The sequence below is a fragment of the Antechinus flavipes genome, chromosome 6, assembly GCF_016432865.1.
Source record: "Antechinus flavipes isolate AdamAnt ecotype Samford, QLD, Australia chromosome 6, AdamAnt_v2, whole genome shotgun sequence".
Classification (NCBI taxonomy): Eukaryota; Metazoa; Chordata; class Mammalia; order Dasyuromorphia; family Dasyuridae; genus Antechinus; species Antechinus flavipes.
In genome coordinates this window covers 28618004-28633333 of record NC_067403.1, presented here as the reverse complement: position 1 = coordinate 28633333, position 15330 = coordinate 28618004, and the positions used below count along the sequence as shown (strand labels likewise).

Here is a 15330-nt window from a genome sequence, read left to right as displayed (position 1 = left end):
TGTAGCTCATTTGGCAGAAAAGGAGACTGAGGCAGATGGGGGAGGGCTGATTTGCTTTGACATCGCTGGTGTCCCCAGCCCCAGGCCCAGCCTACCTCCCATGAGGTCCCTTGGCACTGCAGCCTGGCTGGCTGTCTTCTCAGAACTCATTTTGGCGTCTGACTCCATCTTTGTTTGGCCATGGCTTCTCCTGGTCCACAGGCCCAGGGTAGAGAGCAGGGCCGGCACAGCATGGCCGACCGACGCCAGCCTTCTTAGCCTCTGCTCTCTTGGGGGATGCAGCTGAACTTGAGGAGGAAGTCCCTGGTTCTGGCTGCTAGGGAGTTAGGGAAATGAACATCGGAAATGGGAAGGATATGTCTAGTCACAAGTCCCGGTGTGGAAGGACCATGCACAGGAAAGGCTCCCCACCCCCTTCCCCGCACCTCAGAAGGTTTCCTTGGGATGGGAGCTGGCCGCTTCTGGAGCCGCACGGATTTGCCCCAGTCTGGGGGCTGTTATACTGGTGACAGTTTTCATTTTGCCCAAAGTTACGGCCTTTTCCCAGTCTCCATGAGATCTCTGCATTCAATCCTGTAAGACACGGCCTTCTGGACAGGTTTTCCTGCATTTCCTTTTTCCCTTGCTTAATTGCAGGACTTGGCCCTCAGCATTATTGATACAATCTCAGCCTTATGTTGATACTTCCCTATTGGGCTTGTAGCCCCTCTGCAAAGTCCTCACCCCAAGTTTAATATGTAAAGAGTGCATGTCCTGGGGCTTCTAGTAAGCTGTGGAGGAACTATGGTTTCTTTCCATTGTTGCCATTGTGCTCCCCCATTTTTCTGATGCCCAGGCTTCTTAAGGGCCTCTGCTTGGACCTCTGACCTCCCTGTTTGCTCCTGCTCTGGGCATTACACCCACTCCCCATCTTGTCTGGGCATGATTACCTTAGGGACTAGGACAGCCTCTAGAAACTTTGTCGGTCCATTCTAGCCATCCTTGTGAAACCGATTGTCCTCCAGCACTCCTTCCCAATCTACTCCAGAAACATAGTCAGGAAGAGCCCTCCCTCATGGAGGTATTCCACCCTTACAGCCATTATTCCTGACTGTGAATCCCTCTGGGGCTTAGACTAGTCTCCATTAACTCTTTAGTGTCTGGCTTAGAGAATCTTGACAGCTCAGATTATTGAGGACCTTTCAGGCTTGTAAAGTGTTTTATGCCTATTTTCTACTGTGATGTTCCCAATGGCTCATCTCCACTACACTTGACATTGAGGTTTAGAAAGAGACTTGTCCAGGGTCACAGGGAGAGGAAGATCTGAGAAGAGGTTAAAGCCTCTCTGCACTCCAACACAATCCATTGTGTAACTAGCCTTTTTAAAAAGTCATTCACACTGATCTAGACCTCATCAATACTATTGATGCTGAGTGAAATGAGCAGGACCAGGAGATCATTATATACTTCAACAACAATACTATATGATGATCAATTCTGATGGATGTGGCCATCTCCAGCAATGAAGATGAACCAAATCATTCCATTTGTTCAAGAATTAATAGAACCAGCTACACACAGCAAAAAAACTCTGGGAGATGACTATGAACCACTACATAGCATTCCTAATCTATTTTTGTCCGCCTGCATTTTTGATTTCCTTCACAGGCTAATTGTACACTATTTCAAAGTCCGATTCTTTTTGTGCAGCAAAATAATTGTATGGACATGTATACTTATATTGTATTTAATTTATACTTCAACATATTTAACATGTATTGGTCTACCTGCCATGTGGGGGAAGGAGGGGAAAAATTGGAATAAAAAAAAGGTTTTGCAACTGTCAATGCTGAAAAATTACCCATGCATATAACTAGTAAATAAAAAGCTATAAATAAGTCATTCATACTAAGAATGTTAATACAGCCTTATTTAAAAAAAAAAAAAAAACTCCACAAAATTACTTTTTTTTTTTTGTCAAATATTGGGCACTGCTGGGAAGCAAAAAGACTAATATTAAGTTGCACATAGATTTTACTCCAAAAATCCCAATTAAATTGATTAAATCTTAGTAAATTGGAGAACACACTTGTAATGGGGGAAAAAAACCATCAGGTTAATATATGTTCTCCACAAAACAAATTTCTAGAAAACTTTCCTTTTATAACAATTATTCTTTTGATTAAATTTGAACATTTAAATACATTTAGTACTTAAAATGCATTTAAACAAATAGTCACAAAAATGTGGTTATTGTGTAGTTGGCTTTTAAATGGATATTTATTGGCTTGGTGGAAGACTGGTCATATTTTTCTTTTGCTCACTCAAAACTGAGGGAATGCCCATCATTTCTCCTCTTTGACAGTCATCGATCATTTTATTCATAATCCTAAGAATATTTACATATAACATTGATTATATCTGTAGGTCTTTTCAACGGACCTTAAAGGTTATATCCAATCTTACAGACATTAATTGTAGAGCCAGGCACCTTTGGTTTTTAGAAGCAGAACTCACTCATGCACTAGATCTTTTAGACCAAGTCTTTCCTTATTCATTGGCCTACCATGATCTTCCCCCTGAGTTCTTTAGATTACCTCATCAGGGATTCTTAATGTTTTTTTTTTAATATTTTATTTTATTTTATTTAATAATAACTTTATATTGACAGAATCCATGCCAGGGTAATTTTTTTACAACATTATCCTTTGCACTCATTTCTGTTCCGATTTTTCCCCTCTCTCCCTCCATCCCCTCCCCTAGATGGCAAGCAATCCTATATATGTTAGATATGTTGCAGTATATCCTAGATACAATATATGTTTGCAGAACCAAACAGTTCTCTTGTTGCATAGGGAGAATTGGATTCAGAAGGTAAAAATAACCCGGGAAGAAAAACAAAGATGCAGATAGTTCACATTCATTTTCCCAGTGTTCTTTCTTTGGGTGTAGCTGCTTCTGTCCATCATTTATCCATTGAAACTCAGTTAGGTCTCTTTGTCAAAGAGATCCACTTCCATCAGAATACATCCTCATACAATATCGTTGTCGAAGTGTATAATGATCTCCTGGTTCTGCTCATTTCACTTAGCATCAGTTCATGTAAGTCTCGCCAGTCCTCTCTGGATTCATCCTGCTGGTCGTTCCTTACAGAACAATAATATTCCATAACATTCATATACCACAATTTACCCAGCCATTCTCCAATGGATGGGCATCCATTCAATTTCCAGCTTCTAGCCACTACAAACAGGGCTGCCACAAACATTTTGGCACATACAGGTCCCTTTCCCTTCTTTAGTATCTCTTTGGGGTATAAGCCCAATAGAAACACTGCTGGATCAAAGGGTATGCACAATTTGATAACTTTTTGGGCATAATTCCAGATTGCTCTCCAGAATGATTGGATTCGTTCACAATTCCACCAACAGGGATTCTTAATGTTTTTATGCCATGGACTCTTTCTCAGAATCAAGTTTTTAACTAATTAGGCTTAATTTCAATTAGAGATTAGTGAAAATAAAAATGTAATGTCTTCCTATGGAAATTCATGGATCTCTTGAAATCTTTCCCTAACTTTATGAACCCAGGTTAAGAACCCCTGAATTTGAATCTCTCCTCCAGCAGCCCAGCATTTATTTATTGTTTGTTAGCGTCTCACATGTGAGTTTTGTCATTTAGTTCCTTGACGACAGGAAACTCCCGATTCTTATGTATCCTACCACAGTGTAGAGCACTGTGTTGGGCACATAAAACATAACCTTAACTTCATTTCTTAGACTGGAAGAAATTCCATGGAATCAACAGCATCTTAGAGTGAGCAGGTAGGCAATCAGAGTGACGCCATCTGTGTAATATCCATCTCATTTGAGCTTTTATCATTGAAGTTTTTTTTTTGCTTTTAATGACCAAAAATGCTAATTTTCTTGGTTATCTTTAAGTTGGAATACTCCATTAGAGACATTTGGGTGATGCAGCAGATGGAGCTTGGAGTCAGAAATCCCTGAATCCAGCTGTGACCTCAGGCATTTACTAGCATCTAAGGTCATTTAACCTGTCTGCCTCAGTTTCCTCAACTGTAAAATAGGGATGATAATAATACTGACCCTCCTAGGGTTGTTTTGAAAATGAGATAGCATTTGAAAAGTACTTAGCATTGTGCTACATAGTGCTAGGTACAAAGCAGGGGAATGAAAAAGGCTTATTTCCTTTCCTTTCTTTCCTTCCATTTTAGGGCAGTGGTAAGAAGCAAATGGTAGGTTACTATTCAGCCCAAATTTTAGTATGTTAAAAACATTATATGTTAGTTTGCTTTGTTTTTTTTTCTAAATGTAGACATGATGGGTCATTTTTTCTATGTTTCTTTAGTATGTTTATGATGTGATCTTTTTATATCTAGGTCACTTCTCTGTTGAGAACTCACCTTGTTATAAAATGTTGAGCTAAATCTTAATTTCTTCCAAAGTGCTGTCCACTTTTCACAGAGCTTTTCATCAGGCAGTGAAACCTTATTACAGTATTTTCAAAGCTACTTCAATTACTAGCAGAACCTCTGAGTTGTTGTTGGTACCATTTGGTCTGGCACTGACTTCCATGGAGTGAGGGGGAAGGAGAGAAAAGGGTCTGTTCCTCACAGGTCCTATATTAGAATCCTGCATTTGCCCTCTTTTGCCCAGGCCCAGTGATTGGAATTGGTCTCCAACTTAATGTCACCAAATTTTACTGAACATAGGACTCGGATCTTGGGATGGTGCCCACTATTAGCTGCTAATCTGGAGAGTTTGGGGGCTGGTTCCATCTCCCTGAGCTTGCTGATGCTGGAAACCCTCTTCCCCCTCATTTCTGTGATCGCCTCCTTTTTTTAAATCACTCCTGCTGTAGCTTCACTTTTCAACTACATAGTTTGGGCTGTAGGGTTAATCAGTTAAATCTGTATATTTATATTGTCGCCTACCTTTGTACTTCTTCTTACCTTTGCTCAACCCTGGATGACTCTTCTATTCTGTTTGAAAGAAGAGCACTTCAATAGCTTAAGTATTAGAATAAGGAAAGGTCTTTTTTTGGGGGGGGGTTATTATTTATTAGTTGGGGTTTTTTAAGGTAATAAGAACTACTGAGAATCTTTATAGGAAGAAGACAAGGCAATGCAGAAAGCGAAATTAGACATACAAGAGAGATGGATGGCTGAGAAAAAATAGCAAGAGGGAACATAGCCTTTTGGAGAAGGAGGAAAATTGAGGTGATCCTAGGGAAACATATGTAAGAATGAGGGGATAAGGACCAGAAGATCATTATATACTCCAACAACAATACTATATGATGATCAATTCCGATGGACGTGGCCATCTTCAGCAATGAAATGAACCAAATCAGTTCCGATAGAGCAGTAATGAATTGAACCAGCTACACCCAGTGAAAGAACTCTGGGAGATGACTATGAACCATTACATAGAATTCCCAATCCCTCTATTTTTGTCTGCCTGCATTTTTGATTTCCTTCACAGACTAATTGTACACTATTTCAAAGTCCGATTCTTTTTGTGCAGCAAAATAACTGTTTGGATATGTATACATATATTGTATTTGATTTATACTTTAACATATTTAACATGTATTGGTCAACCTGCCATCTGGGGGAGGGGGTGGGGGAAAGAAGGGGGAAAGTTGGAACAAAAGGTTTTGCAATTGTCAATGCTGAAAAATTACCCATGCAAAAAGAAAAAAAAAGAAGAATGAGGAGACAGAGGCTGAAGGACAAACATAATAAACTAGAGGCTATTAAAATAATGAGTACCATTTTTTCCCTTTTAGATCTAATTTTCCTTGTGCAGCACGATAAATGTGGAAATATGTGTAGAAGAATTGCACATTTTTTTTTTCTTTTGGCAAAAAGAAATCCTTAATGACTTTAAAGCTATCTTCTCAATCGAATACACATGACTATTTAGGGTTCATAGATTGAAACAAGGTCCTATCCCGTTTGACAATAAAAAGTCACATTTTCATCCCTGTGACCCATTTGAAAACTATTGGCTAGAATTAGCTATGGGGGAAGGGTGAGAAATTTTTTTATTATAGCTTTTTATATACAAAACATATGCATGGGTAATTTTTCAACATTGACCCTTGCAAACACTTCTGTTCCAACCTTTCCCCTCCTTCCTTCCACCCCTTCCCCTAGATGGCAGGTAGTCCCATACATATTAAATATGTCAAAGTATAAGTTAAATACATATCGGATTTAGAAAGAAGGTAAAAATAGCCTGAGAAAAAAACCAAAAGTGAAAGCAAACAATAACAGAAAGAGTGGAAATGCTATGTTGTGGTCCACACTCATTTCTCAGTGTTCTTTCTCTGGGTGTAGCTGGTTCTGTTCATTACAGATCAATTGGAACTGATTTGGATCCTCTCATTGTTGAAGAGAGCCACGTCCATCAGAATTGATCACCATGTAGTATTGTTGTTGAAGTGTATAATGCTCTCCTGGTTCATGTAGGTCTCTACAGGCTTTTCTGTATTCATCCTGCTGGTCATTTCTTACAGAACAATAATATTCCATAAAATTCACATACCACAATTTATTCAGCCATTCTCCAATTGATGGGCATCCCTTCAATTTCCAGTTTCTAGCCACTATGAAAAGGGCTGTCACAAACATTTTTGCACAACAGGTCCCTTTCCCTCCTTTAATATCTCTTTGGGATATAAGCCCAGTAGCAACACTGCTGGATCAAAGGGTAGAATTACACATGTTTAACCTATATTGGACTACTTGCTGTCTAGGGAAGGAAGATGGGGGGAAGGGAGGGAGAAAAAAAATTTGGAACACAAGGTTTTGCAAGGGTCAGTATTGAAAATTCTTTGCATATATTTTGAAAATAAAAAGCTATTAAAAAATTTTAAAATGATAATATGAGTACTTCTGGATATTTTAGGATGAGAACCTTTAAATATGAGGGGGGTTAGAATGCTGTTATTAAAAGGGGACATCATAACAAAGCTGCTTTTTTCCAGTAATAAAAATGAAGTCATAAAATGTGAGATCAAAACTGAATCACTAGCATTCCAAAATCTTCGTCACATGAAAGACAGACTTCCAAGGAATGATTCAGATTAGGGAGGCTTCCTCTGAAATGAGGAACATTCGCATCTCTCTCCATCTCGTCAGACACAGAGACGGCCGAGCCAAATGGACTGTTAGCACGTCGGATGTGGGAAGCTGGGGCTTCTCACCAGCCATCACATGGCCTGTTAGGACTTAACTTGGATTCCCCAGCATTTCTTCTGTGCCTGCAGAACACTGTTCCAAGTGCTGGAGAAGCAGCAAGGAATCTTGGATAAAGGGCTAGAGCTATCAAGAGGCAGTACTGCCTGCAGGACTAGAAACAAAAAAGCATTATCCTGGCACAGAGTAGGAGCTTAATAAATACTTATTGACTGACAGTTTGTTTCCTATTTTTTTACTTTATTTTTCAATTAAGCAAATGTTTTCTCTTCTTTCCCCAGATTTTAAAGAAACTTCTCCCCTTTAAAAAAAAAAAAAGCAAACATACTACAATCAGGCAAAGCAAATTTTCACATTGACCATGTCCAAAAATGTTGTTTTATTTTGCCTTTTGCAACTATCTCTTCTCTAATCAGGAGCTAGTTGTCATAAATCAGTTCTCCCAATTTGGTCATCGCATTGATCAGAGATCTTGTCTTTCAAAATTATTTGTATTTACAGTTTTACTGTTATATATTGTTTTTATACTTTTCTTTACTGAAGTATTCATCAGTTCATGTAAGATTTCTCTGAATCCATCCATTTCAACATTTCTAATGACATAGTAGAATATTATATTTTTATAACATGATTGTTCAATCATTCCCCAGTTGATGGATATTCTCTTAATGTCTAATTTTTTTCCTACAAAAAGCTGCTATAAATATTTTTATAAATGTCCTTGAAGTATAAACCTAATAGGGGTATTGCTGAGTCAAAGGGTACTCGAAATCATTTCCACATAATTATTTTCTAGGATAATTGTACCAATATATAATTCCAGTTCATCATTGTGGCTGTTTCCCTTTAGCCCTTCCAAATCAAGGAACTAGCTTAAAGTGAAAAAATAAAATTGCTAGGTAGAGTTAAAAAGTGAATGAGACAGATTGAAATATACCATTTTCAATTTTTTCTTGTTTTTTCTTGTAGTTTTTCCATTTTGTTCTGATCTTGTAATGACCGTGTATTTAAAATCAGCCGGAGTCAGGAATTCAGGTTAAGGGGAAAATCTTCAATCTTTATTGAAGTGAAGAGGTGAATAAGGATTGTGATAGCAATATAGGCAAGAAAGATTGCGATAACAATATGGGCAGCTGCGACAGGAAGCCAGCTAACAGAGGGGGATCTGAGCTGAAAAGCAGTCGCAAGGGCAATGCAAGTGGTCTCTCCTTCCCCTTCCTTTTCCACTCCCCTGCCTCCACCCACCAGAATCGTCATTTCCTATACAACACATCAGGACTTGCACAAGAGTGGGTGGGGGCCATTCTTTCTCCAAGCTTATATAGTAATAGAGTATGGTCCAATTACTATTTAGCCTCATTTGCTTGGGACCTCAGTGCATCAACTCAAGCCTCAGCCCATTACATCTCCCGCTTTCTTTTGTTTTAGAACACAGGTGATCATGCCATCCCTGACTCCTCAGGGAGGTCAGAGATTCTTCCTTCACAATGTGTTTAATATGAATACACAAGTAAAACATATCAGGTTGCTTGCCATTTTGAGAAGAAGGGAAAGAAAGGGGAGAAGGTAAAAAAATAGAAATCAAAATCTTATAAAAGTGAATGTTGAAAACTGTCTTTACTTGTAACTGGAAAAATAAAATACTATTAGAGGAAGGGCGGAGAAAAAGTGAATGGAAGATGAGAAAAGAGAACAGGGAGTAAAGACAGTTTTTCTAGGAATTTGACTGAAAGAGAAAAGAGATAAAGGACAATAGACCTTAAGATAGATGGCAGAGAATTTTCATTTTGAAGAGCCCTCAGTCTCTCCTTCATACCATTGATCTTCAGAATTTTCTTCTATTTTGTTTGATTGGGTTTGTTTTTTAAATAAATTCTTTATTTAAAAAACTTCTGAATTCAACAAAAAACAAATCAGTTCCATTCACAGATTGAACTACCTTCTTCCTTTTTGATAAAGATTTTAAAAAGAAAGTGGTGGGGAGGGTGAGAATCAGTTTAGCAAAACCAAACAACACCTCTTCAGTCAACTAAAAGACTTGCATTTTGTTAGCTTTTCTCTAGGGCTTTTGACACATAATGTACTTTTAAATTTAGATTTTAAAACTCAATTTTAAATATTTCCATTTTTGAACATAGTATCCTGTTCATTTTAGTTAATTGCATAAATTTTTCACAGATCTTTGAATTAGGTAAAAAATTTCTATTGTGGAAAGATCAATTTTTTCCCATCATTAGTCCTTGTTCCATAATTATTTTCTATATGCATTTTGATTTTTTAAAACTGGAGTAGAATTCTGCTAGTATATTATTTATATTTGCAAAAATACAAATATTATATCAAAAATATTATTCTTTTTCAAATAAACTTTTTTGTTTGTTTTTAGTACCAGGACCTAATTCTTCTATTGACCCTGGCCTCAGTGTTACCATGATAATAATGTTCTGGGTGGCCATTGCAATGATCTTGTTCCTAATGAGACCTTTTAATCTGAGAGGATCCATCATATCTGGAAAACCAACCAGTCCACATAATGTAAGTGTTGTTGATTAGGAAACCTGATTTGTTTATGTGTTGTTGCTGGGTGTGGTGGATAGTTGGTGGTGGTTGAGGGAGAGATGGGAAGGAGAACTATAAAATATCTAAGTAAAATGAATAAAAATGAGATTTAACATTTATGTGATCGTTTCTTTTATTAATGTTGTAATTTCCATTTGTCTTACAAGCATTAAGCATGCTGACTTTGCCAGGGTGCCCATTTAAAAGACCATCTCCATTTTTATTTGCAGACTCAGCAGCAGAAATAGAAAGCTTCAAAGCTGCCATTTTCCCAGGATTGTAGAAAGTGTCATTATTAGACTCAATATTCAAACTCAATTTAACTTTTTCCATTTTGTTCAAATAACTTATTTCCCCTAGCAGATTTTTAAATTTTGCATAACAGTCTTGCACTTCCTGGCTTTCCTAGCCCTCCTCCCTTCACATGTGATATTTAATGGTCAGTATGACTGACTATATTTCCCTGTCTAGTATTATTAACATTAAGAAAGAAAAGTTACGAAACTGCCTTTTATTTGGGAATGTTTATGGACGCTGCTAAGTTGTTACTGAAAGTAATCACCTTAAAACCATAGTCGTCTTTATTTGTAAAAACCATAGGAAAAGTCCAATGGAAATTGTTTTTTTTTTTTCCTTTTCAGTTCTCCCTATTGTGTTAGAATTGTCCAACCTGTAATTTCTGAAAAAGTTCATTTCATTATTTATTGTTTTTTTGTTTTTGTTTTTGTTTTTGTTTTTTGCCAGGGACAAGACCCACCAGCTCCTCCTGTGGACTAGACTTTCTATGATAGAAAACGAAACAGCTAACACCTTGCACGACCAAATGAAAGAAAGCGACCAGAGTACTCTTAACCCAATTAGTACTATTTTTCCCTTTGCATTTACAGCATAGGATGGTATTGTTTTCATGAGCTACTAGAAATTTTACTGTGATCTAATTTTTTGCTTCCCATGTTGCCATCATTCCTATTTAGAGTTTATGCTTTTTTTTTCCTTAAAGGAGTCACATGGGATTCTGGGGTTTCTAGACCTTAAACATTCCACTTATTCTCTTTGTAATGGTTATGATTTTTGTGTGTGTGTGATAATTTCTGGCCTAATTGAAGGAGAATTGCAATCTCTGCATTTAAACTGATGAAATGGTTTTGATAGTTTTGTAAGAGTGAATTTTTTTTGCATAAAGTATACTTTTGAAGTTATTTGAACTCAGCTGGGAAAATTAGAACCACATTGTATTTATATTCAATCTGAGAGTGACTCTCTCTGTGGATGGTGGTCTTCTCCCTATCCTTCAGACTTTTTAACCTCATGGAATTTTTACCATCAGTAGCAGAAGCCTATTAGAACTGCTTGGAAAAAGAAAGAAGAAATTTTATGGTTGTTTACTAAGCTTTTATTACCTTCCATGAAATTATTTTACATTAAAAAGTTCAATAAATGTAATTGATAAATTGCATATTTAACTGTCCATTATATAAAATATTTGTAAGCCACTGAGCACTAGACTTAAAAGATTTATAAAAAACAAAAAATGAAACGTTCCTAGCTATGCTAGGAGTAACCTATGACATTTTAACTTAAAACTATAATTTATTGTTTATGATGAGAACCTATTAAAATTGAAAATACTCTTTTGAGTTGTTGGCTCCGAGTTTTTAGAACTAAAACTTGGATTACTGCTTTTCCTTTCTGTGAGCATTTTCAAATATGGTTTTACTTGCTAATTCTCTTTCCTCTTTGAAAATTATTTTGACTTTGTTGCCATTCTAACCTTTTAACAAACCTTTATGAATTCTTTGTTGATTCCAAGGTGATATGGTAGATGGAGAAGAATGAGAGATGCTTGTTTTCTCCCCTAATTGTGAGTCCTATTTTAGCTAATGAGAGGAATGCTTTGTGGATATTAATTTAAGAGCAGTTTTGAAATGTACAGAAAAATAAAGAGTTTTATGTTTTTCTTGGTCAGTTTGGAAAATGAGGGAGAATAATATAAAGAATATGTGTACATGGCTGCCTTGGTTATCGAATTTTTCTCAGTAAATGAGAACAACTTATGGGAACCTGGAATGTACACTTCTATCCAATATAAGACTTTTTTCATCATAAATGCAGTATCAGCATAGCCTCTCGTTGTATAGATCTTGCACTTGTATAAGTTGAATAAACTTCTCTATATCATTGTACTGTGTAATATAGTCTCTGATATAGTCTGTGACACATAAGGGAGTATTTTTTGTTTTTTAAGATTGAATTCTAGGCCATCTATACTCTGTAAGGTCATAATTTTAAATATACAGTCTGATATTCCTAACTTGAATTCTTTTTTGTACATCTTAGTTTTCTGACCAACTTAGTGAAATACAACCAGCTCTTAATTACTTCTGCTAATAGAGGGGTGTTCTATCCCAGGAACTCTTTAATTCCCCAAAACAATGGTTTCCCTCTGCTGTGATCCACTGGACAATCAGACTCTGCTTTCCCAACTTTTAGAGAGAGAATCAGCTGGGGCAGTAGCAGTTGAGATGAACAGTGGGGACCTGGTGCCCCTCATCTGCTCCCCCCTCAAAGCGCCAGGAGGCCTGCCACTGTCAGATACCATTATCCAGTGTCAGCCTGGGCCCTGGAAAGGAGGGCTCTCGTCTTATTCTAAGACCTTCGGGCTGCTTCCAGTTGCTGGTGTTTATTTGATACCTGATCCGAAGCAAGTTTGGCTCCCCCCCCCCCTTTTCTTTGTCTCAGGTTGCTTATCTAAAGAATAACCACAGCAGTTCTTATCTTCAGAGTACTGACACTAATTATGTTGCTTCTAAGATTCTTCGTACCCCTGTCAGGGTGAGGGATACAAACTATTCTGAAACAACGCAACAAATGTAACCCTTAATGCTTCTGCATGATTGAGGCCTTTTTGTTGAACAAACTAGCAAGTCATTTGCCTTATAAGCATTAGCTCTCAAGACCATCACTACAGTCCTTTTATTTTTTGAATATTCTGGGGGAAAAAAGCTTAGAGCCACATCTTTTAAAATCACCAGTGGCACTTAAACACTGCATATAGTGTGTTGTTGAGAGGTCATTTTGTTCATCACCACATAATTAGTTTTATTTACTCAAAACAATGCTTTTGGCTTTACATATGGGAAAAACTAAGTTGGAATTGTTTTGTAGTCAAAAGTTTTATGATGTTCCAGGCCATGATCCCATGTTCAGCAAGTCACATTTTTAAACTTGCAAAAATTCTCTGAAAAAACTGTCAGAGACAGTCTATCACAAGGTTGCTTTTAGTGTCTTTTGTGATTTGTGAATTGAGAGTGTACCATCGTGTTTATATGGAATTTATATAGCTCACATTTTAGAAGGAACCTTGGAAGATATTAAATATCGAAAGTCTTTCATTAATCAGATTTGTTTTAAAAACATTGCCAGCTGAATTCTCTTAAGGCTGGAATTCCAGCAACCTGAAAAAGTAATGAAGAGAGAGTTTACAGTTAATGGATTAAATCTTTGTTATTGCAGTAGTAGGTTTAGTCTCTTAATATATTATATTCTTAAATGAAGAATTATGTGTGTTTGTTACTATGTCTGAAGATCACTTTGTTTAAAAAACAAAAAAAATAAAGGAAAAGTTGTCATGTGATGTACTAAATGTTAATCGCTGGTTTAAAATGTCTAAATTATGCCAAACAAATCATGTCTGTGCCATCCAGGGTTTCCTGTTAATCTTTTATTGAGTACTTGGATTGGGGTAAAGGGCTTGTACTATGCACTTTTTATTAATGAATAAATAGACAACATTAGTAACCCTCTTGTTTCTGATTGGCTTTTGTGGTGATAGTTGTTCGTTTTAATTTGTTAAAAATCAGCATCACAGATGCTAATTGTAAATTCTACTCACCTCTTGCTAACTGAAATCAGAGTATTTAAGAATGAGACAGTGTTTTTATCTATTTTATTCCTGCAAAGACCTCAGCCTAGGACTTTGGATTGAGATTATTTCTTTTAATTATCCCTAACCTTTACTATGGAACAAGCAAAAATCGACTTACATGCGCCTCCCCAAAAAAAGTTTCTTTCAATATATGTGTGTTTTAGCAATAAACAAAAGACAGAATATGGGTTAGCTCCTTTTTTCAGGAAGAGATTTAAATTTTTTACTGAGAAGCTAAGGGGGAAAAAAGGTCATCATGACATCCTAAGACTTGCTTAACGGATAAACAGGAATTCTATAATGTAAATGAATTCTACAAATTGAGATTTTGATCTTAAGAATTTTTTCATCTCAACAAGCAGTTGGAAAATAACTTATTTCAGTAGAAATCCATTATTTTGAAAAGAAACTACTATGGATATATTTTCTTGGAATTCTCAGGTTTCTGTGACAGGTGTCAAAAATTTTCACATCTGTAAATCACACCTGTTAATATCACCTCTGTGACAACTTAAGAGCTTCACAAAACTGTTTAGTTTAAAACCAGATTAAGGATGTATCATGAGGAGACTGTATCATGTATTTACACCAGCACAGCAAGACTGACTGCTCGCATCAATCCAAGTCCAGACCGCTTGCTGACCTGACAACCAGAAAGCAGAAGCTTCTCCGCTTTTTTTGGACTTAGCTGCCCTTCACACATCATCCCACAGGCAATTGCAAGTGCTCCACAAAACAAAAATCTTCGTTTTGAGGATTGTAGGAATTCAAGTATGACATTTTCTTGAGAGAGAAAGGAAAGGGGACAGAAGATGTCCAAGGAAGGCACAAAGGCTAGGACTTAGAATTTCAGGCAGGCTCACCTACAACATCTTTGGCTATAGAATCAAGGATAGGACAAGAAGTAAAACCTTGGAAAATAAGAGTTTGATCATCTGCAATCCTCAGGACCAGAGTAGATTAATGCCTGATCTAGTTTTTTTTTTTTTTTTTTTAAATGTCAGTAAAAATTAAGCTCCTCCTGTGTGCCAGGTGCTGTGCTTGACTTCAAGGAGCTTACATTCTAAGGGTAAAACACATATATATATATACAGATAGATATATAGATATCTATATATCTATCTATATAGAGAGAGATATCTATATCTATCTCTATATAGAGATATCTATATATATATGTAGTGATTGATTTTGGGGGAAAGGTCATTTGGGATATATAAAAAGTATTTTATGCTGATGCTTGAACTGAATCTTGAAGGGATTCTATAATAGAGGGGTGGCAGGGAGTGTATTCTGTCCTAGGGAAATCATACAAGGGAATTATGAATTAGAAATAGTATTAACAAAGCAGGTTCTTCCAAGAGGCTACGTGTGAACTAGATAGTTGATGAAAGCAGGGGGAAAGGTCATCAGCTCTCCAAATCCATTTAAATTTACCTCTTGGAAGGGGAATTTGCTTTCAAGTCACTCCTATAACCCAACTAAAGAAAAGCATCAACCAAATGAAATCAGGTTTCTCAAGTAAGGATAAAAGTTTATAATGGATGGATCTTAAAAAAAACCAAACAAACAGTATTTCCATTACAGAAATGATTATATATCCTTTGTGACATATATCAAAAGTCCAAAAATAATCTTTGTT

At 36.7% G+C, this 15330-nt stretch overlaps 1 protein-coding gene across 1 annotated transcript in view; it reads left to right on the top strand.

The window, feature by feature from the left end:
* Positions 1–13561, top strand: part of SMIM14 (small integral membrane protein 14) — a 65588-nt gene extending 52027 nt beyond the window's left edge. Inside the window, exons 4-5 of the mRNA XM_051965643.1 lie at positions 9591–9739; positions 10508–13561. Coding sequence (XP_051821603.1) covers positions 9591–9739; positions 10508–10540 — 182 coding nt within the window. The 3' untranslated portion in view covers positions 10541–13561. The remainder of the gene's footprint in view (positions 1–9590; positions 9740–10507) is intronic.
* Positions 13562–15330: the final 1769 nt, after the last annotated feature.